This window comes from Ochotona princeps, chromosome 11, assembly GCF_030435755.1.
Source record: "Ochotona princeps isolate mOchPri1 chromosome 11, mOchPri1.hap1, whole genome shotgun sequence".
NCBI lineage: Eukaryota > Metazoa > Chordata > Mammalia > Lagomorpha > Ochotonidae > Ochotona > Ochotona princeps.
The window spans coordinates 9,132,155-9,154,252 of NC_080842.1; the positions used below are offsets into that span (position 1 = coordinate 9,132,155).

At 41.0% G+C, this 22,098-nt stretch overlaps 1 protein-coding gene across 1 annotated transcript in view; it reads right to left on the minus strand.

Annotated features, from left to right (window-relative positions):
• UNC5D (unc-5 netrin receptor D) overlaps nucleotides 1-22,098 on the minus strand; it is a 543,052-nt gene that overhangs the window by 96,328 nt on the left and 424,626 nt on the right. Inside the window, exons 5-7 of the mRNA XM_004592710.2 lie at nucleotides 11,980-12,160; nucleotides 10,968-11,135; nucleotides 9,124-9,288 (exon numbers count right to left, since the gene is read on the minus strand). Of these exons, the coding sequence (XP_004592767.1) occupies nucleotides 9,124-9,288; nucleotides 10,968-11,135; nucleotides 11,980-12,160 (514 nt within the window). The remainder of the gene's footprint in view (nucleotides 1-9,123; nucleotides 9,289-10,967; nucleotides 11,136-11,979; nucleotides 12,161-22,098) is intronic.

The following is a 22,098-nucleotide window of genomic DNA, read 5'->3' on the forward strand; positions in this document are numbered from 1 at the left end:
TATTTCTCACAGAGTTTTGTGCTGCGGGATCCTGATTAATTGTACTGCAAATGTAGAAAGTATAATTCACATAACTAATGAAACAGAGATTGCGTTATATGAGAGCAAACCTAAATTACGGAAACTTCCTAACTAAAAAGAGATCTTGTGTAGCTGTAACTACTGATCGTCAAATATATTAATGTTTAAAAATTATGTATTAAAGACACATTGCTAATTTTGGGATCTGAGAAATGAGGAATAAATTGCAAATGTGCAATAAATAACTATTCCAGAATGGTTACAGCAATTATGGGGTTTACAAATTATAGTCTAGTAGTTTCTATGTCTATTGGGTTGGGTTCCTCTGACCAATCTCTGCCCATAAGACAAAGATTTTTGAATTAGTACTGCTAAATGTTTTGTATAAGTCATTTTCTGTCAAGGGCATTAGAACATATGCATTTCTTACCCATGGGTGGAACTTATGCATCATACTATTAATGTAAATTGCATATATGGCTCAAACTGGTCCTGCTCTGACACTAACAGGTGGAGAGGGCCTCTCCTGTCCAGCACGGACTGAGCTCTGGGAGTGCTTTGGAGTCAAGTGAGTGTGCCTGGGATGGAGCTGAACATCTGGAGTAGATTCTAGGCAGAATGCACTGTACCACAAGCTCATGAAAGTTGCACATTTCTGGGCCAGGTATTTCTGCTAGGTTCTTATTGTATCTGCAATGGGCCACAGACTTGGAGAAGGGTAGTGAAACCTTCATGTGACAGAAAATTTGCACATTCTCTAAACTCTGTTTTTCCCACAACTGACATTGTTCTTCGAATTGTTTCCTCTAATTGGTTTGTATGAAGAATTTATTTTGTGGCTCTTACAGATTTTTTAATAATAAGCCTTTTAATTTTATTAGGAACATTCTATTAAGCAGATATATTAGCAAATGTTTAACAAAACAGCTAAAGTGTCAGACTATTGATAGTTTAACAGATCATCAGAAAGTTTTCTCTTATGCCACAGAATTCCCTTTATTAGAATAAGATTTTTGCATGTGCACACACACAGTTCTTACAATTATACCAATATCCTACCATAGAAAATGTGTTACATTAGTTCATCATCCTGTCTCTGAAAGCACATTTTTATTACAGATACTGTTATATTTATTATATAGGTGAGCAAATTAATCATCATTGTGTTATAATCAGATCAAAGTGCAGAGTCCCGATTCTTTTTGCTACCAAGGAACATCAACAGTATCATCCATGGCCCACACAAAACTCTCAACTTAAAAATTAGCCTGCTCGGGCCCGGCGGCGTGGCCTAGCGGCTAAAGTCCTCGCCTTGAAAGCCCCGGGATCCCATATGGGCGCCGGTTCTAATCCCGGCAGCTCCACTTCCCATCCAACTCCCTGCTTGTGGCCTGGGAAAGCAGTTGAGGACAGCCCAATGCATTGGGACACTGCACCCACGTGGGAGACCCGGAAGAGGTTCCAGGTTCCCGGCATCGGATCGGCGCGCATCGGCCCGTTGCGGCTCACTTGGGGAGTGAATCACCGGATGGAAGATCTTTCTCTCTGTCTCTCCTCCTCTGTGTATATCTGGCTGTAATAAAAATGAATAAATCTAAAAAAAAAAAAAAAAAAAAAAAAAAAAAAATTAGCCTGCTAATCTTGCAAGGGTCATATCAAATGACCCTTGCATATCAAATGACACTCACGGGCTGGGTGTTCCTCACCCCTGTATAAGATGAATGTTCAAGTTCAACGGACTTCATTCCTTTCTCCCACTGCTAGGTGCCTGGCCATGTCCAATCTCTTGAATACAAGAGGCTTGAGTTCCACGTGAGAATCCTGGGAAGCTCTCAAGCCTGTGCTGTATCTTCTAAACAGCCAATGTGCACCTGGGCCAACCTCCCAGAAGCTCCACATTTAGCTTTTCCCAATCTCTAGTCCAGGGCCACTGCCCCGCCTGTGTCTCTCAAGGAACCGTCTGCAAACTGGCCTTGTCTATGTAACGGGTTTGCATTCTGACCAGACTAAGACTCATTTCTGTAATATGCATTCTTAAACTTTTCAACAGACTCTTGTCTCCAGCTTATACTGTCAGCGCCTTGTTCTCATTTTGTTTGCTTAAGATTTCTTGAGTTCTCAGGATTTTTAATACTAGGTTTTGTCAATTTGCTCTCTAGGATCTGGAAATTTGTAAACTCTGTTCAAGTTTGGTTTGAAAGTCCTTCCTGTTACAGTAGAGATGTTTAATTTTGGTTCCTATCATAAAATGGACAGAGTTAACAAGGAGAGCCTTCAATAAATAACTTCTAAAGATGATATTTCTCAAAACATGCACGTTCATCTAATTCTACTAAAAGAACATGCACAGAGTGGGAAAGCAAGTGCTGAGGGTAAATGGACAGGAACAGGAAGCAGGGGATGGAAGGCCTGCAGGCAGGGGACGGGCTTCATCTGTTAGCTGAGAAGGCCACGGTTACTTAGGAGACTATCCTGATTACACACTAGGAGCTATGAATCATGAGGAAATAGAGAACAAGTGGTGACAAAAGGAAAATTTCTTGAATGATCAAAGGCAGCCGAAGTGCTTCAGAGTTGGTTGGTAAGGATGCCACAGCCTTTCCGTAGCACATAAAATGTGCATCTATTACTGATCCGTGTGGAGACCAATCCTCATTCTGCAAAGGGATTATGTTCAGAAACAGCTGACTTCGTCTTTTTATGAGCAAGACAGAAGGACAGAAAAGTCTACAATGGTTCAGTAACAACAGAGAGAAACTCGGCAACATGTTGTCATGTGTTGTCCTCTTTTCACGTAACTCCACTCAGGATATGGAACCTGACTGAAATAATATCTTATCCCAAGGTAGAGGCATGACAGTTTCGGCTTTGTAGAAGTGTCTGGTAAGCCTTTATTAAGACCTGTGTGTGTAGAGAAGTCACCGCTGTATTTTTTTATTTAACACAATGAAAACTTCCATTCTGAGCTACTCCAAACTCTGTCACCAGTAGTACTCACTGGTCTTCCTATGGGGGTATTGCCACAGGGAAGCCTTTCTTGTGGCAAGAGGGAGAGCTAGCTGCGAAGCTGCTTATGATTCTACGTGTGTCTAGACCTGCAGTATTATATCCACATTCACCGTGCAGCACACATGACAGCAACTCTGAATTAATCTATTATTTGTTATTCAGAAAAGAAGCTCCTGTGTATTTCCAGAAAAAATATGTATGTATCATGAAGCATCTACTATGCCCTAGAAAAGAAATGGAAATTCAAACCATGTGGGAGAATCAGCACACAGGAAAACCACTCATAGCTCAACTAAGAACCCACAGTACTAGTCTGTCATCTTGCTGATGCCATTTGCATTCCTTTGCTATGTAGAGTTTCACTCTATTATAATTAAACAATTGTGTGGTGCAGCTGGTTCTGGAATAGGAATTTATCTGTCAAAAACTTTAAAGATGAGTCAAGTTTACTCCTGAATCTGCTCAGAGAAAGGAATCAATGAGTTTTGTTTTGGTAAAGGGACATCCAACTATTTCTAATTCTACGTACAAAATAGGTATGCCCATAAAACCACTAGCATAGATGAAAAACAAACAACCCCTCCCCCCCAAAAAAACCAGAAGAACTATTTGTGTGCACTGAGAACTGTGTCCAGGTTAAAATGTCTCTTACTCAGTGCCCTAGGAAAAGCAGCGAAGTGATCCAGGCAATGACTGTAATGGATAACAATGGGGTTCTCAATGGTCCAGGAGAAAGTGCCTAACAAAGCAACTCTTAGTTTCATCTGATTGCAGGTTCCCCTTATCAGGTGCTTTCTGCAGGTTATTTAAGTAGATCATTAAATACACAATGTGGTTAGATTATTAGAGCAACTGGGGGTGTTTATACAAACCAGCAATTTTATAGCTATCTTCATCCTGAATAAGGTTTTCAAATTGTCAGTCCCAGTTTTTCTTATCCATGTGTCCATCAGAAATGAAAACAAACTACCATTTAACTGATATTTCAGTTTTCTGAACCATCAGTGTTGAGCTGACCTGTGTTCCATCTCAACAAGAAGTGGAGATTAGCTCTCAGATAGCTCAGCCTGGAAGATTTCCTCTCTGTTTCTGGCCCCTGGGGCATTTCAGTGGCTTTAGTCACTCTTAACATCTCTAGGAACTAATCCTTTCTGAGGATGATCTATCTAATCTCCTCAAATCAGAGTCTTTCGGTTTCTTTAAATCTTTTGGCAGACAGGCAGAGGGGGCAGGTCCACCCTATTCCTCAGGATCAAACTGTTATCACAGGATCCCCCTGTTTTCACTCTTTTGCTCCTGCCAATGTGGCAAGTGCAAGTTGTTCATTTTGGGCTATGAGTCTCAGAGTCTTAAAGCATCCATGCTCTGCAAGTAGAAAAGGCAATGGTCAGAAAACCATCGATTCTGCTGCCCAATCCCTGAAAACGCAGACCTGCAGCTTCTTGCTTCTTGAAAGTCCCAGCACATAGTTACCTGTCCCCCAAAAACCAGCTCTCTGGTGTAAAGACATCGGATGCTTTGTTTGCACTTGCAGTTTGAATCTGTAGACTCACTGGTATTGGTGAAACCCATTCAATCTCACTCTTACCAGTCACAGGGCATTTATTTTCTTTTTGAGAGCATTTAGGTGTGGCCAGCTGTGATAGTGTAACACTAAGGTTCTGGGCTCCGGTCACAACTGACCTAGCAACAATCACACCCAAATATTAAAGTGATCCTTCAGAGCTGGCAGCTCCATCTCTAAGAGAAATGCAGCCCTCAGGGACAACAAAGGAAATCCAGATGCTTTGTTGAAGGTTAAATAAAATCAGAGAATTGTAGGTCATCCAAGAGCCAACCAATGTCACTGTAAAAGCTGCAAGGGAAGGTGGGAATTGAGGAACTGCTTTCAGGTCATGTGTGCCATAGAGGGAAATAAAGAGGATGAAAGAAATTCCCAAAATGTAATATGACCTAGATCCTTCCACAAAGCTACTTCTCCATAAAACCATTGCCAAGTGCTATTTTAATCTAAGCTAGCTTTCCTTGGAGCTCTACCCTTACAGCATAGCTATTTTCACCAGGAGCACTGCAACAGAGAACGGGAAGTACAGAATACTGTTGGCATCATTTAACAGAATTGCTTTCATTGCTTCCTGCATAAGCAGTGAAATGGTATTCAATTCTGTTGATACTGGCAGTCACTATATCTAAAAAGACAGCACATATACTCCTGTTACACCCTTATAAGCACACCCTTAGCCCACTGACATTTACTTCTATCATTTTATGGATTTCATCTTCCCTCCCTCAAAACGTTTAATCAACGTAGCATTCCAAAATCTCCAGGGAAATTTGGAAGATATGTGTGTTATGAAAGCAAGGAGCATAGAGCACCATGCTGAACTGGGAAAAGGAATGGATAGATACAAAAGAAAGGACAGGCTCATGTGGCATTTTCAACCTACGTGAGAGCTTGAACCTGTGTTCAAGCTATGTGAGAGCTAGCTTCAACACTGAACATATGCCAAGCTTCAATTTTCTAGCTATTTCCATTATAGCAAAACATAAACAACATACTTATTATTCAAGTGCATATAAAACCATTCATGGATCATGTCATAGGAAGTATTCATTGAGTAACTAAATGCCTAAAGCCATTTCTTGGACTATGACCATGAGCAATTTTACTCAAGTTCACAGATACATATGCATCTGTAATGCTTCCATTTGACTGGGACATGCAGTATCCAGATATTTAGTTAGACACTGTTTTTACTGTGTCTGTGGGAGTACTTATGGATGAGCCTAGCACTTAAAATAGAAATGTTTATGGGCCTCTTTTAATCAGCTGAAGACCTGAGGAGAATAAAACTTATCCAGAACTAAGAAAGAATTTTATTTCACAATACACTTCTTCTAAGGCATTGGGTCTATCTGGTTCTATAGCAGCCTTCAACCTTTGGATAAGAAATAATACATGGGCTGTGTATATTGTGAACTTGCCAGACTTCATTATTGCATGAATAAATGCTTATATAATAAGCATCCCCAAATATCTCTCCATCGGTTATTTCTTTCCACTTCTCCCAACTACTCCTAGTATCCTATTGGCTCTGTTACTTGGGAGAATCCTAATAAGGCATCTTAGTGGGAAACATAGCTGGATGGATAGTGCACTTGCAGTGTTAATAATTTCTTCAACCACAAACAGCACCCTTACTCTATTGATAAATGTCTATATCACAAAATAAACACAAATAATACTCACATATTTGATAACCTACTTTACAATAAAAGCTCACCACTGTCTTCAATTTGTAATTCTCTAAGTTCCACTAAATAATATACACAACTGTCCTCCAGTAGAAATTCAAAGTCCTATCAATTTTAAAAGCATGACCTTGATAATATAAAATGGTCATATCCCAAAGGTATGTTTCAGCTGCCAACAGGTTAACGATCTACTTGAGAGTGCTGGCATCCCATACAAGCATCAGTTCTAGTCCCAGATGCTTCACTTCCCATTCCAGCTCCCTGTTATGGTCTGAGATGGCAGTGGAGGCTGTCTCAAGTCCTTGCACTCCTGTACCTACATGGGAGACCTGTAAGAATCTTCTGGCTCCTGGCCACAGATTGGCCCAACTCCAGTCATTGTGGATATTTGGGGAGTGAACCAGTGGATGGAATATCTTTCTTCTGTCTGTAGTGCTGCCTTTCAAATTAAGTAAGTGAATCCTTTTTAAAGTCTGTATCAGAAAAGTCTAGTGGTATTTAAGAGTGCACAGAAGCACATTTCCTGAAGTATCTTGCTCCGGAATCTGTAATAAAGCTTTCTTCCACTTAGGAAGGGGTAAGGCCGTTTGAAGCTAAATGGTTGCTGTCGAGAACCATGCTGAAGTGGGAAATGAAATGGGTAAATGCAAAACTAACACTGCCTTTTCATCACTGAAACAGAAGCAAGGTTCTTTTTCATTAGGGGCTTCAAAGAGTTTATAGAAGTTGCATATCATGGAAAACTTGTATGTATTTCAAAATGTCATTGCATCAAAGTAAACATCTTTTAATTCCATTTACCCACCAAATTTTTGGATGTATTCAATATTTCCTGCATTGTACCTATGACATACAGGGTACTCATTTACGAATACTCATAAATACAGGCATGACGTGGCCTGTTAGTGTAACCAGGCATAAAATCACATATATAAACTATTTTAACTATTAAGGCTGAATGTAAACCTGGACAATGACTGCTTCAGGGCTGGACTAGTGGCTTCTGAGAGCCCACATGGTGGCCTCGTTCCTTATCTCAACTTCTTTTGCAGAGCAGGATGGCCTGGTCAGACTAGGCTGAATCTCACCACCCACATAATTCTGTGACCTCCATGATGATACAGAAGTGATGCATGGCCATGGATCCAGGGATAGGCCTTGGCGCCTGACAGTAGAGACCTCCGACTCCTTTGCAGTTTTACCATACCAGTAACCCTTCTCACGTAGCTTTTTAAAAACCCCAAAACACTCTCCCCCACAAAGTGGCAGCTCCTGAGACCCAGTGACTTGCTACCCTCTGATCTGTTGATAGCTCAACATTCTCCGTTGTCTTCCCCAAAACCTTATCATTATTCTGATAATTTGGCATAGGGGATGGATACCAAGTTTCAGGTAACATACATAATGATCATTTATATACATTAATCATTTGAACGTATGTTAACCACAGAGTTATTTCATAGAAATAAGAGGCTGAATGCTGTATGTTGTGATATAAAAATCCTTCAGAGTCAGGAAATTTTTTTTCATAATATGAATTTTCACGAAACTTTTGAAGTCCCCTTGCATACATGGACTTCAACATTTTCTTTTTTTTTTTAACACCAAAACAAACTTCTGTTTTAATTCCCTTTTCTACCTTTTCAAGGCTCTTCATGCAGCTTCAGTCTCATGTTTCCAAAGACCCTAGAAACATCACTGCATTCAGCTCACCCAAGCATGGCAGCAGAGGAGGGACTCATGCTGACTGAAGACCTACTCTGTGCTGCGAAAAGCTCACAGATATTGTGTTTTCCATTGGCTTTTGGTACCTTCGGGCAGAGACATAAGGCAGAAGGTCCAAGACTATTAGTGGACAGTACCTAATCAAAAACTGCCCTTCGGGCCCAGCACTGTGGCCTAGCAGCTAAAGTCCTCGCCTTGAATGCATTGGGATCCCATATGGGCACTGATTCTAGTCCCGGCAGCTCTACTTCCCATGCAGCCTCCTGCTTGTGGCCTGGGAAAGCAGTCAAGACGGCCCAAATCCTTGGGACCCTGCACCCAAGTAGGAGACCCAGAAAAAGTTCCTGGCTCCTGGCTCCTGGCTCCTGGCTTCAGATCAGCTCAGCACCAGCTGTTGCATTCACTTGGGGAGTGAATCATCAGATGGAAGATCTTCCTCTCTGTCTCTCCTCCTCTCTATATCTGACTTTGCAATAAAAATAAAATAAAATAAACTGCCCTTCTTTGAGTCTCTTTCACCCTTCAGTCTTTCTAGATCAAGCAGACAGCTATTTGAACATGGCAATAGTGTCATTTCAGCACTAAGACCAACATTTGGGAGGTCTGAGTGGTATATTCTATTTCCCAGTCTGCCAGTCCAATGTGCTCCCAGCACCCAGTTCCTTCCCTCTCCATGTATAACAGCAGCTTTCATACACATGTGCCTTGCCACATCACTATGGCCACTCCAGATTTATCAAATGCTTTGTAGGACTGCAAAAATTCTGGGCCAGCTCTAAAAATACAGTGATCAGTATCAGAATTTGACTCACAGGGAAAAACAAAAATCTTTTATCTTAAGTGGAAAGTCTAAAAATTTTTCCTTAAACCATTTCCTTTAAAACATGATACATCAAGAGTGTATATGTCTTTCAAAACCAATATTAATTAAGCATTCAAAATTACTCCCCATCTACTGAAAACTTTTTTCTGCAATTTCCACCATTTTTCTTTGTTGTTGTTGAACCAGGATTCGGCTAACAAACATAACTGAATGAATGATGACGTACTCTTCTGAAATACATGAAGATGTGGATATTGTGAACGACACTGGGGATGTCAAAGAGAAGTTACCTAGAATGCAGAGACCATCTGTGCAGTTTTCAGACTCCTGGCTCAGACCCTCACAGAATTTGCCCCCGTTTCTTGGAGCAGGTGCAGTACACTCTCGGATGCGCAGGTGCTCACACTCGGGGCTGCAGACCGACCATTCGCTCCACAGTTCCCAGCTCCCATCCACTTGAAAGGGAAACAAAAAGCCATCATTAGGATGAATGAGGCAGGAGCCAGGAGACTCACCCCAAGGCTGATGTTTCTCTTTGAGCTAAATTTTAAAGAAATCACCAATACAACCGAAACAAAATAACAAGCCCATTGATTTTTCTCTTCACAACGTCCTTTCTAAAGAGATTCTCTAAGAGCAACAGTGGTACAATCTCTTGCTATCTAAGGATGAGGACAATTACTGAATTTAGGCAAGCATTTGAATCACCAGTACCCAAGGTTGCCTAATACGGCCTTTATCAGTTCTTTCCCATGCTTTCATTTCCAAGTACGTCTTAGGTGGACAGTGTGCAGTGGCTGTAAGTAACCAACCACTTCCTTGCGGGTTGACAGTTGGTAACAGATAGCAAGATGAACTATCCTTATGCCCTAAAATCCTTTGAACAATATGCCTTTAAACCTAACTATACCACCACCATTCAACTAAAAGAGGTCAGTCAAACCCCAAGACACCAGGACTTACATAAATAGAATTTCTTGGATCATGGATTGCTGCTCTATGTAGAAATGAACAAGCTGGATTTAATTCTAGTAAAAGTCCACCCCAGAGAATATGGCAGATGTTTGAGGCAATTGTTTTGTGACCTCCTAGGAATAGTTCAACCACGCTTATGTGGGTTAAGATATTACAGTTTTTAATCTTAAGCAATTAACCAAAGAATAGGATTAAAAAATGAACTTGGCTATAAAATTTCAGCGTCCTTATCATGTCATCTATCAATTTATTGGCTGAGCAAAGTAGGCAAATTAGTTAGCTTCATTTTATCATTTCTGTTGACTGGGGAATGATAAAACTCTCAACACAGAGTTCAGTGTTGCAATTCAATAAGCATCTTGCACAGTACTTGGCACATAGTAAGCACTCAATAAATGGTACTGAACCTGAGTCCAAAAGGAATCTCCAAGACTATGTAGCCTGAGAGCACCTTCATATTAGCTGTGAGTGTCCTTGTAGCGAATGTTTCATGTGAGACTCAGGACCAAATGCTTCCTCAGTGGAAGGATAGGTTTCCACAGAGAGAGTCATCTTCCAGCCCATCTATTTCTCATTGTATGAAGTGGGACACAGCCAGTCAGAGATGAACAAAAGGACTTACAAAAGCCATATTTGGTAAATAGGATTTCTCCATAAAAGAAAGCAAGCATAGCCCATATGGAAACTGCAGACTGATGTAACAGTGAGAGATTTCTTCCAGCTGTGTTGTAAAGACAGCTGGATTCTCAGGATAATAGCTCAAATTTCAGGTACCTGCTCTTTTTGTGCAACATACCACATCCGTGCTGTTATACAAATACATGCATGCCACCAAAGTGGAAAGACCCAAGGACAAAAGTGGATGGCTTAGCCCCAACCAAACACTTCCAGGATTCTGGTATTCCCAAGTATTTGGCTTATTGAGGGTGAATGCTCAATGCCTTCTGTGTAGCAAAAAATTAATATATACCCCAAAATCCTGCACAGAGGTAGTTCATCCATGTTCTTGCTGATAAAATGAGCTCCACAGTAACACCTTGAACGAGACTGAGAACATGGGAGCAGGAGACTTTGGAAAGGAAAGTGATACTGATGGCCTCACACTAGCTTGCTAGTGTTGGTGGATCGGAAGGGAAAAGGGAATCTGCAGATATCTCACCAGGACAAAGGGAGGTGCAGGTTATTTTCTGCACTGACATTCCCTCACAAAACGCCCCACCATTGAGAGGAGCTGGGTTGGTGCAGGTCCGGGAACGTTTCTGCCATCCTCTACCACAGCGAACATTGCAGGCTGACCACTCTGTCCAGGAAGACCAGCCTCCATTCACTGAGAGACACAAATGGGGAGGGGAGAAAAAAGAGGAGAGAGGTTTTTACTGATTGCCTACTATGTGCAAGCCACTGTGCCAGGTGCTGTGAGTCGGGCGTCTGGGGACCAGGTGATTGCAGAGCCCCATGAGCCACTCTGCCAAGAGGCAAAGGCGGGGCTTACCTCATCTGCCTCTTGGTCCACTCAACTGTATTAGGAGGGACACATAGAGAAAGGGCTCTGCAGCAGAGTTAGGAAAAAAAAAGGAAGAACGTATCATCAAATCTCTAAAGCACTGGAAAATTCAGAGTCTACGAAGAAAATATCAGCATTTGAATTTCTAAGATGTTAAGTGCTTCAAAAATAAATCCCAAGGCTCTTCTATTGTGGCAGGGATGCCTTTACTTAAATAGGCAGGAATATCTCTTGTACAAGTCCTAAGATACTCAGCAAACAGGAATATTTGGTTTTGATTGATTTCATATGCCAAGAGAGGAAGTAGCTGCCAGCAGGTCTGGGAAGCGGGGTCTGGGAGGAGTGGGAAGCAGAAGCTGCTCACCTCCACTCTTTTTCAAATATAAACACAGCTGGAGGGGGAATCAACACTCTTTTATTATATTTTTAAGAGAGAGGTTGGGAATGTCATGGACTATCTCATGGAAACCTAAAATCAGAATGCACACATTCACAGCAATGGGTCATGTTCTATCCGGCCGCATGGGGGAGGCAGGAAAGCATTGCAGCCCATGACCCGTAAGGTCCTTTCCAGTCTAAGCATTGAAGGCTTTAAAGAAGCACACAGCCCTCTACTTCCCTGCTTTCTGCCCTACTTTCCCATTCCTGGCCTTTGGGCTGGTCTTACCATAGACCACCACGGTGGCGGACAGGCTCCTCCTCTTGGCCACAATGTTGGCTGCCATGCACGTGTAGTTCCCGGAGTCAGACAGTCGTGCCTGCCTGATGATGAGGTTATGGTCAGCCCGGGTGTCGATGTTCTCATCTTGCTCAGAGTCAATGGGCTCCTCATTTTTCAGCCACTCCACCTACAGGAAGAGAGAGGCATGTGGACATGTCATGGTGGAATCTAAGAGCCTCTACCCAAATTGGAAGGTGAGTGGTTATAGTGTGTGGAAGAGGGATGAATCCCACATACAGAGGGACAGGAATGATCTTTGCCTTATTCCACGGCCTTTCCCTTTTACTGAGTAAATGTGGTAACACTCAGGCAATGAGTACGTAGCAAGCTGGAGGCCGGAAAAGAACCCAAGCACTTTGTTGACTTTGACCTATTTTCTAAAAACACACTGGGAAAGAGCAGAGAGGTGACTGCAATTAGGTCATTTCATTAGAACACTGATGATAATGATATTCCAATAACTGTTCAGAAATGGAACTCAGAAAATCAACACTTACATTCAGAACTTGTAGTTTGTAATGAGAAGAGATGGTAGGATTTTTAAAGATTCCCAGTCAATAAGTTTGCATTTTAGTAAGCTCTTAAAGAATGAGAGTGTCTAACTTTCATACAGACTTCAGCAAAGATAGCCACATCAGTCAAAGTGCTTTACCAGGAGTGCTTTACACCACTCCTCCAGTGATTCAAGGGACATTTCAGCTCTGGGTTAGGCACCTGATAGATTCAGGCTCTACACTCTTTTTTTTTTTTAAAGATTTATTTATTTTTATTACAAAGTCAGATATACAGAGAGGAGGAGAGACAGAGAGGAAGATCTTCCATCCGATGATTCACTCCCCAAGTGAATGCAATGGCCGGTGCTGCACCGATCCGATGCCGGGAACCAGGAACCTCTTCCAGGTCTCCCACACGGGTGCAGGGTCCCAAGGCTTTTGGTTGTCCCCGACTGCTTTCCCAGGCCACAACTAGGGAGCTGGATGGGAAGTAGAGCTGCTGGGATTAGAACCAGTGCCCACATGGGATCCCAGCACATATCAACGTGAGGACTTCAGCCACTAGGCCACAGTGCTGGGCCAGGCTCTACACTCTTTCAGTAGGTGCTCATCACCATCTTTGAGTGATGACCATTCTTATTTATAATTGGTCTATTCTTAGCATTATTCCCAGGAAAGTGACTTTTCTTCCTCCAGAATCCTATCCCGAATGCCAAGTTTCCTTTCCATGAAATCAGAAGGAAGACTCAGAGGCAAGTTTCTACTGCTTGATCCCTCTCCTTGCCTATGTGGAAGTGGTGTCATTCAAGCCCCTTGTTTTCATCAGGCACTCCAGACTTCCTTGTTCTGATAGCTCTCTGCCTGCACATGAAACAACAGGCCCATTCTCTAGTGCCATCTTGGTCACATGAGACCCACCACTTGTTCAACAATAACCATTTCACTACTGTTACCAATGCATGTAAAACAGTCATTTACCAGAGACATAAAACTCAGAATTTATCACAGAGAGCACGCACGATGGTGATTTCACAGAGACTTCATCAGAAGCAGAGGCATTAGTGGTCATTTTGTCACACTCTGCCCACCATCCATGAGGTTAATGGAGAGTCAGTTTTAGAATAAGATGCCTCATTTCATGCTGTGTTTAAATCTAAAGAATTCTAATTGATCACCAATAAACAAGGACCATCTGTTACATGACAATTCAGCAATTATTTGTTCCTCCCTATAAAAAATAAATTTACTTACCAAAAGGAAACCTACCACATTCTTTCAATGTTTATCCCAAGTGCCAACCTATTAGAGAGTTTAGACATGAAAAATGCAAATTTACCCTGGAAGAGGCAGGGTATAAGAAAACAGAATGGTACCAAATATCCTTCTGAGAATTCTAAATAGTTCCTTAAACCATAGGAAGGAACAGCAGAAACTCAGTGTTTCAGCACCCTAATGAAGAAGCCAGTCTCACAACCAACTGTAGAAGGTTCTAAGGGTACAAGCATGGGCCAGCCTACAATATGGGAATTAATGAAGACCCAGACCCAAACAACAAGCTCTGTTTACCAGAGTAGGCAATGGAACTGATTTTTTGAAAGTAGCATTTTACTTATCTGTTCATTTGAATAGCAGATAGAATGAGAGACAGAGCGGTTCCATTCTCTGGTTCATTCCTTAAATGTCCAAAACATCCAGGGCTGTGTTATGTGGAAACTAGAAACCAGGAAAACCTATAGGTCTCCATGTGGGCAACAGGAACTCATTTACTTGCACCATTTTCTCTTGCCTTCCCAGGCATAATAGCAAGAAGCTGAATCAGAAGTGGAGCAGCCACCACTCTAATAACGTGTTCCAGATTTGGCAGGTGGTGGTCTTTGACTCACAATGCCTTTCCCAGAACTGATTTTTATAACATATCTGATTACTGGCTTGAAACATAGAATTTGCAATTTTCCATTGACAGAGTCTATGTAGTTGTTCATTTATTTATTTGACAAACAACCAAATAAGTAATGAATATCAGAGTTCTTCCTGAGAACTTAAAGTAAGATGAACAAATCCAAGAATGGTGTCTGTCCCAAGGTCTTATATTTAGTGCATAAGTTAGAAATAAGTAAATCTAAAATTTCCCCAAACATTAAGAGTGGAATGTTACCTTCATCCGGGATGAGATGTTTACGATAAGGCCAATAGCATTTGCTCTTTAATGACACCATCAGTCCTACACCACTGGCAAAAACAAGATGGTTTTGAACAAGTCTGAGAGCTTTTGTTCCATTTCCACCATCTGCCTGGTTGAGATTTTAGCTGCAAGTAAGTTGTCCGTTTTCTGATTAATCACCCAATCTAATTTTTTTCAGCTTCCAGAGATTGTCTCTTATGTCCCACCTCAGTTTTCTTGGCATATTTTCTGGCTAACAGCTGATCAGGAAGGAGAGACAGCTGCCATTGGCCCACAAGTCAATTTACCTTAGCCAGTCGATAGAAACCACTGTGCACACTAGCCCTGGAGATTAAATCTATCGTAATCCCAACATCTGAAAATCCAAGAAAGCGCTTCTCAATAACTTTTGCCTAAGGGGAAATCAAGACCACAGTCCCCAAGTGAAGATTTGGCTTTAAACGAGGAACTATCTTCATATGATACAAATTAGGCCAACAAACTGGGCAAATATTTTCCATAATTTTGAAAGCTAATAATACAAATGATAAGAGTGAAAACAATAAAAGTAGCTCAACCTCTGCTTAAAGTTGATGATGATGATCCATTCCAGTAAGCATGGAATAAATGAACATACAGCTCATTGAAAACCAAACAAATTAGGGTAGAAATTGTGGAATAGCTGTGACGATGTTGTCTGCATGCCCTACCCAAGTGCCTGGTTCCAATTTCTCCTACTCACGATTTCTGAGGTAGCTTCCTACTAATGCCTCTAGAAGTACTTGGTTTCTTGTTACCCATGTTGGAGACCCCTTAAAAGTTCCTTGCTCCTAGGTGTGACTTTGACCAGCCATTTAGGGGAGTGAATCAGTAGATAGAAGATCTTGACCTTACCTACTCTGTGTTCATTTTGTCTTTCAAATGAGTAAAAGCAAACAAAAAACAAATACAAAACACCATAAAATTAAGAAATTATTTTTTTACAAATAATAAAAAGTTAAAATAATAATATAAAGAGATTTTTCTTCCATATCAGTATATCAGAGAATAAAATTTCTCTCAAATCATATTTTCTAAAAATCATTTCTTTGGCCATTTTTTTTTGCCAAGAGTGCAAGCCACAGGTCATTGCAACAGTCATCATGTCATCATTGTTTCTTCCTGGGGACTTATAGAATGGCCTCCTACTTAATGTCTACAACTCGAAGTCCTGTCACTGAGGTCTGTCTCCATAATGGAATCACACAGTGTTTCTCTCTAGATTGAAATTCATCTCAGCTCAATGCTGACAGTCCTCCTGTGGACTCAGTCCTTAAAGAAACCCCATCTCAGTCTTTTCTGGTCATGTGGACTGCTTCCAGGTCTAGAAAGCTCAAGGCAAGTTTTCACCACAGCATCTTAACCCTTGCTGACTCCGCAGCACAGATGGCTCCTCCACAGATATTTCAAGGCTCATTCCAGCACTTAACAAAAGATGTGAGGGATACAAATGAGAACTGAACCACAATAACCACAATATTATCTTTGACATACAGTAAATTAAAGCAAGTAAGCAAATGTTGGGCAGGTGCTTGACCACATCTCACAGCAGAGTGTCTGAGTTTCCTTCCTAGTTCTGGCTTTTGACGTCAGTTTCTTGTTAATACAAAGTCAGAAAAATGAGGATCAACGCCCAGACTCCCAGCTTCAATGAAATAATCATTTAGGGAATGAAACAATGAATGGAGGCTGTTTTCACGCATTTTCATTTATTCATTATCCCCATCTCTGTCTGTCTGTCTCTATCTCTTTTTCTCTCTCCCCTTCCCTCCTTCCCTCCCTTTCTTCTCCATTGAAATTCTTCCCTTCAAAGAAAAATAAAATAAATCTTTAAAAGAAGTCATACTTTCAACAAGTAAAAACATTAGACCTTCAAAAAGCAGGGAAGAATCATCATGATACAAAATTATATTTGGTTTCTCATGAAACAGGTGTCTCCAACAAGCCGTTGAATTTGGACAATAAGATGCTGGACTCTATGCTTGGTATATGCTTGCAATGAAAGAATCTCAACTGATCTTGAACTGTGGTAATGCAACAAGGTGGAGGAATCCACCATGGAGGGAGGGTTTGGGGAGGGGTAGGAGGAATCCCAGTACCTATAAAATTGTGTCACATAATGCAATGTAATTAATAAAAAAATGAAAAAAAAACTATTTGTTGTTTTCACACACTTCAAAACAATAAATTTATCTATGTATCTCTATAAAAATTACATACAAAAATACTAAACAAAAATATAAGAAGGGAATGCAATACATTCTTAGGGGTCTTAAACAAGGGCAACTCCTCCCCTCTGTTCTCCCTTATAGTTAGCTATAGAATATTCCAGGGAAAAGTTTGTTTAATCTCAAAAAGCATCACTTCAGGTTAAAAAAAAGTTCTCATGTAGCATGCTAATGCCCAAATTTATATGTAGCCAGAAGAGAGTCTTCCGTTCAAACTCTTCTTTATGAAAAGTCCCAAAGGATGTATGAATAAAGAGGGAAATGCTTTATGACGGATGCAGAAGCAAGAGCTTGGAGTCACAGATGTAAGGCATCCTGACCTGCATACAGTGGATCACCCCCGGACCTATCTGTGTAACTCCAGAAGAGACAGTTCATGTCCTTTCCTGTGTAGGCTGACGATGACCTCTAGAGACATGGAGTGCCATCGAAGGAGTCTCTCTATTCATCCACATGAGCTTTCTATGTATACTGCGACCTTTTTGTAGGTCTCCATATATTCATGGCAAACTTGGGTCTATGTCGTCACGACTATGGTCCATCAATGAAATGATGGCCATAAAACTCAACACATGAGTAGACCCCTAACTGTGGGTCTCTTTTTTTATGGGTAACCTAATAGTTTATCCATTTAACTGACAGCAGCATCTTTACGAGGACTTCAGTTTGGTATTTTCTGGGAATATAAAAGTGACAAATTGTGCTTGGATTTATACTTTGGAGAAAAATTTTTAAATATGGTTGATGTGCTAAGTGCTCCTAACGTACAATGATGGTTTAATAACTATCATAGATAAAATATCCTCATCCATACCCATTTCTGACATGAGCAGTCATAAACTCAAATGTCTGCAGGGGCCAGGAGGTAACATAAATTAGTAAAGTGGTGCTGAGTGCAAGATATCCACATACTTTGCCTTCATAAAGATGGACTGTTCTTCATTTCCACAGAGGAATGAGCTCATGCTTATTTTTCTTTAAAAATGTGACACCTTCTGTCTCTTGTTTTCCCACTTTAGAGGAAGACATGACTTTTTAAAAAAAATATTGACAGTGTGATGAAAAATGACAATGAGCTCATTTTTGCTTAAGAATCTGCTTTGCTTTTAATGTAACACACTTATCTTCCATGGGGTATTCAGCCTCGGCAATAGCAATTATAGGAAGAGAGTGCTTATGGCAAAATGCAGACCACAAGACATGTGAAAATGTCCAGGCACTGGTCAGGGCTAGATCATCATCACCCCGTCAATGCAGAGGCCCCGTGTGGACAGATCTGTTATTCATAACAAGCTTAGGGTGTGTATTTTAATGTAATATTTCTTCTTTCTTACATGTTGGTTTGTACATGACACAACAAACTGGAAAGGTCAAAGAGAAAAGGTCTATGATCTAAATATAGATTTGCCTATTACAAGATACCAGTTTGATAACCCTAAGGAACACATGATGAAGTTACTTGCCCTTCGGAGAAGTGAATTGCTTCTATAGATACCCAAAATGTCACAAAGCACATGTGGTACTGCCACCTCCATGGCTGTTTCATGGAAGTGATAAATAATATCACTTGATAATAAATATCAAAGAACTTCTGAAACTATACTTAGTATTCTGACAGCTTTGGGATAGGTTTGTATATATGCTGGGATCAGAAATTATTTTATATCTTGGAAATCACCAAGCACACTCTTTACAAAACCAATCTAAATTTTTTAGTTAAAATTATTATATAAATGTATTGAACACTGTGAGGCTAGCAAGTTTGCATCCAAATGGCCTCATGCTACCAAGTCCTCTCTTTGATCAAGATTCTTTGCTAGTCAAAGGAAACTCACCCCACAGAGACCATTGTCACTCGGTTTCTGCTCATTCGGTACAGATGGACAATCCCAGTGAGGAACATGTGAACAAACTAGCTACTCAGAGGGAATGAGTTTTTGGAAGTTCAGGATGCTGGCACTCATGGTGTTAGGTACAGATGGCCTGCAATGTGTAGACTTTCCCAGCTTATAAACAAATCTGGAGAAGCAGCACATCAAAGACAATTAGACTTTATGCCAGACAGCAGATTCGAGGTTAGTTGGAGACAGAAGGCAGGCAAGTAACAAACCAGTGGGCTTTTCTCACCAACAGGCAGCACGAGATAGCCCGACAGGCAGCAAGCTTCTCTTGGAAGAGAGACGCACTGACACTGTGTGGGAGATGATGTGATCAGAGACCTGGCTTCTCAACAAGTATGTTTCACATACTCTAACCTTTTTCTTTCAAACCCCTATATATCTGAATGTAAAGATACCTTATAACTCATCAGTTATTCCTACCAAGTCATACAGGAGAATTCTCATGCTCAAGTTTTTGTTCTTCAGATTTCAAATGATGGTGAGATGGTGATGAGTGTCCTAAGCCCAGTATCAACACAAGACATGAGAAAAAATTTTTTAAAAGACTTGTCAAGAATGAAAAGAAACACATTGGATTACACTGGTATTCCTCAGAGAGTCAGCCTTGAAATCTCACTTCACATATCCCACAGAAAGTGGCAAATGAGGACTGCTCAGGGATTTAATCTACCACAAGCTCCTTGCCCCAAATTCCAGTTCTCTTGTTTGGCATTGGCTAGAATTGATTCAAGCCGACTTGACTGCATATATGTGACCCCTGTTTTGGGACTTGGGGGGTTGATCTAGTCACTGTATTCAGTGCTTGTGATCTTTTTCCCCCTTCCCTAGTCTTGGGCAAAGCTCTATAAAGAGCATGCGTAGGATTTTGAATCTTATATCTGAGGATATTTGATGTATCTGTTGAGTCAATGATCTAGCCTGAATAGCTATCTACACACACACACACACATACCCCTAAATGAATACATTTGAAAGGCAGGGCCTGGGCTGAGGCAGGGGAATATTTTTGGATTTAGCTTTCAGAACTGAGTACCAGCATGATGTATAACAGCAACATTTCTAGTATTTTAAAATATATCCTGAGATACACTGATGTTTCATGGTGTTTTATGTTTTAAAAAAAAAAGACTTTTTATTTGAAAGCAGAGCATGGGAAAGACACATAGAGGTCTTCTATCCACAAATTCACAAATTCACTTCAGAACAGCTGGTAACCAGGTGTCCAAGTTTTAACCACTTCTTTCTATCCTCACAGCATTCAGCAGATTTGGGTAGGATGATTTACTCTTTGGAAAACTACATTCAAAAACAGAGATTTTTCCACTATAGTTTGAAAAAAACTTGCTCAGGCTTTTTTTTTTTAAAGATTATTTTTATTGGAAAGCCAGATACATAGAAAGAAGGAGAGACAGAGAGGAAGATCTTCCATCCAATGGTTCACTCCCCATGCAGCCGCAATGGCTAGAGCTGAACCAATCCAAAGTCAGGAGCCCAGGACCTCTTCCAGGTCTCCGATGCAGGTGCAGGGTCCCAAGGCCTTGGACCATCCTCAACTACTTTCCCAGGCCACAAGCAGGGAGCTGGATGGGAAGCAGGGCTGTGGAATTAGAACGAGCACCTGCTATGGGAGTCCGGCACATTCAAGGCGAGGACTTAAGCCACTAGGCTATCACGCTGGACCCCTGTTCAGGTTTTTATGCTCATTTCCAAGGAAGGACTGAAGTTATTTTTGGCAATGGAAATCTGAAGAAGAAATGTACCACATCACAGAAAGATGATGTGAAAGACAGTGATCAAGAGAACACAGACATTCTGTTTACACTTGACTCACGGGAGGATGTTCAGAGGTGACTTGAACATTCAACCTTGTGTTCATTTATAGCTCTGTAGAAGTTAAGCTACCCCTGTCCTGGTTACTCAGTGTTTTACTCTGCTTTACGGCAAAGAGTACAAATGAGTGGAACAAGCAGTACATGAGCTCTTTCTGTGACGGTGCAGCCTCCGGCCAGCGTATTGAAACAGTTAGATCTAAGTTCACTGGGAGACTTACAAGAATTTTCTTGCTTTTTCAGGAGAGAAAATAGATATTTCTTGGTCTGTACTGGACATGCACATCACTCTGAAAGTGTGTCAGCCAAATTGTGACCATGCCAAAAAACATAAAGGAAATAATAGAACACAAGTCTTTATAACCACAAGATACTGCCATCCCACTCATTAGCTTATCTGATCTTCCTAGCAACCCCAAAGTTGGCAAAGGAAATGGAATTCTTTCCATTTCGCAGAATCCATGATTTCCCTAAGGCTGGTGGGTAAGGAAAATGGAAGTCCATACATCCGGGGTCTTACAACATTCCTTTTGGTACAAGGCACAAACTCAATGTTCCTGACAGCTTGTCTTGGCATTGCACGGTGAGTGTAACCTGGTCCTGGCCCTTCAGAGACTGTGACATTGTTCTGCTAACAGTGAGGTGTGTCATCTCTCAATGCTAGTTTGGGTCATTACTTGCTTTGTGTCTTTCTAATTTGTTGTGACTTGTCGTCCTTTCTCTCCTTGATGAGATTTCCTTCAATTTATTTATAACAGTGTGATCATGTGTTCCCTTTTGTCTCTCCTTTCTTTCCAGACTATATAGACAGATTGATTTGAAAGCCACCTACACTGCAATTTCTTTCATTTAGCTTCACTTATCTGATTATGCATCACAAAAGGAAGTCGAAATTCAGCTTAATTGTGAAACCACCTCAGCAAAACCAAGCTTACGATAGAAATCTAATGATCCCGGGCAGAATCACACTCACTGATATTGAATGAAATGAGAGGCACATGTACCAATGCAGAAGCCTGGATTCTGACATTCTGTGTTACTTGTCACATCCATGCTGTCCTTTTAACTTCTCCACTCCAGTTATAAAAGTCGGATGCAGCTCCATGCAATTTTTTACTCATTTTGACAAGTAAATGGTCTCTGGGAAAGTGAACACTCTCATCCATTGTTTACTGAAACTATAACAATGTCACGAGTAAAGAATGAAGTGTGTTTACTTTAATGTAAAGTGTTCATAAGAATGATGGTCCGAGGAAAAGAGGACACTAAAGAGATGAAACGTAAGTAGAAGGATGAGGAACGATACCTAGTCATCAGATGACTTGTGATAGGGGTACACGAGTGCTTTTCAGCTGTTTTTCCTCCAGGGTAACGGACCTCATCCTGCCTAGTCTCCCTTGTTTTATAAGGGTA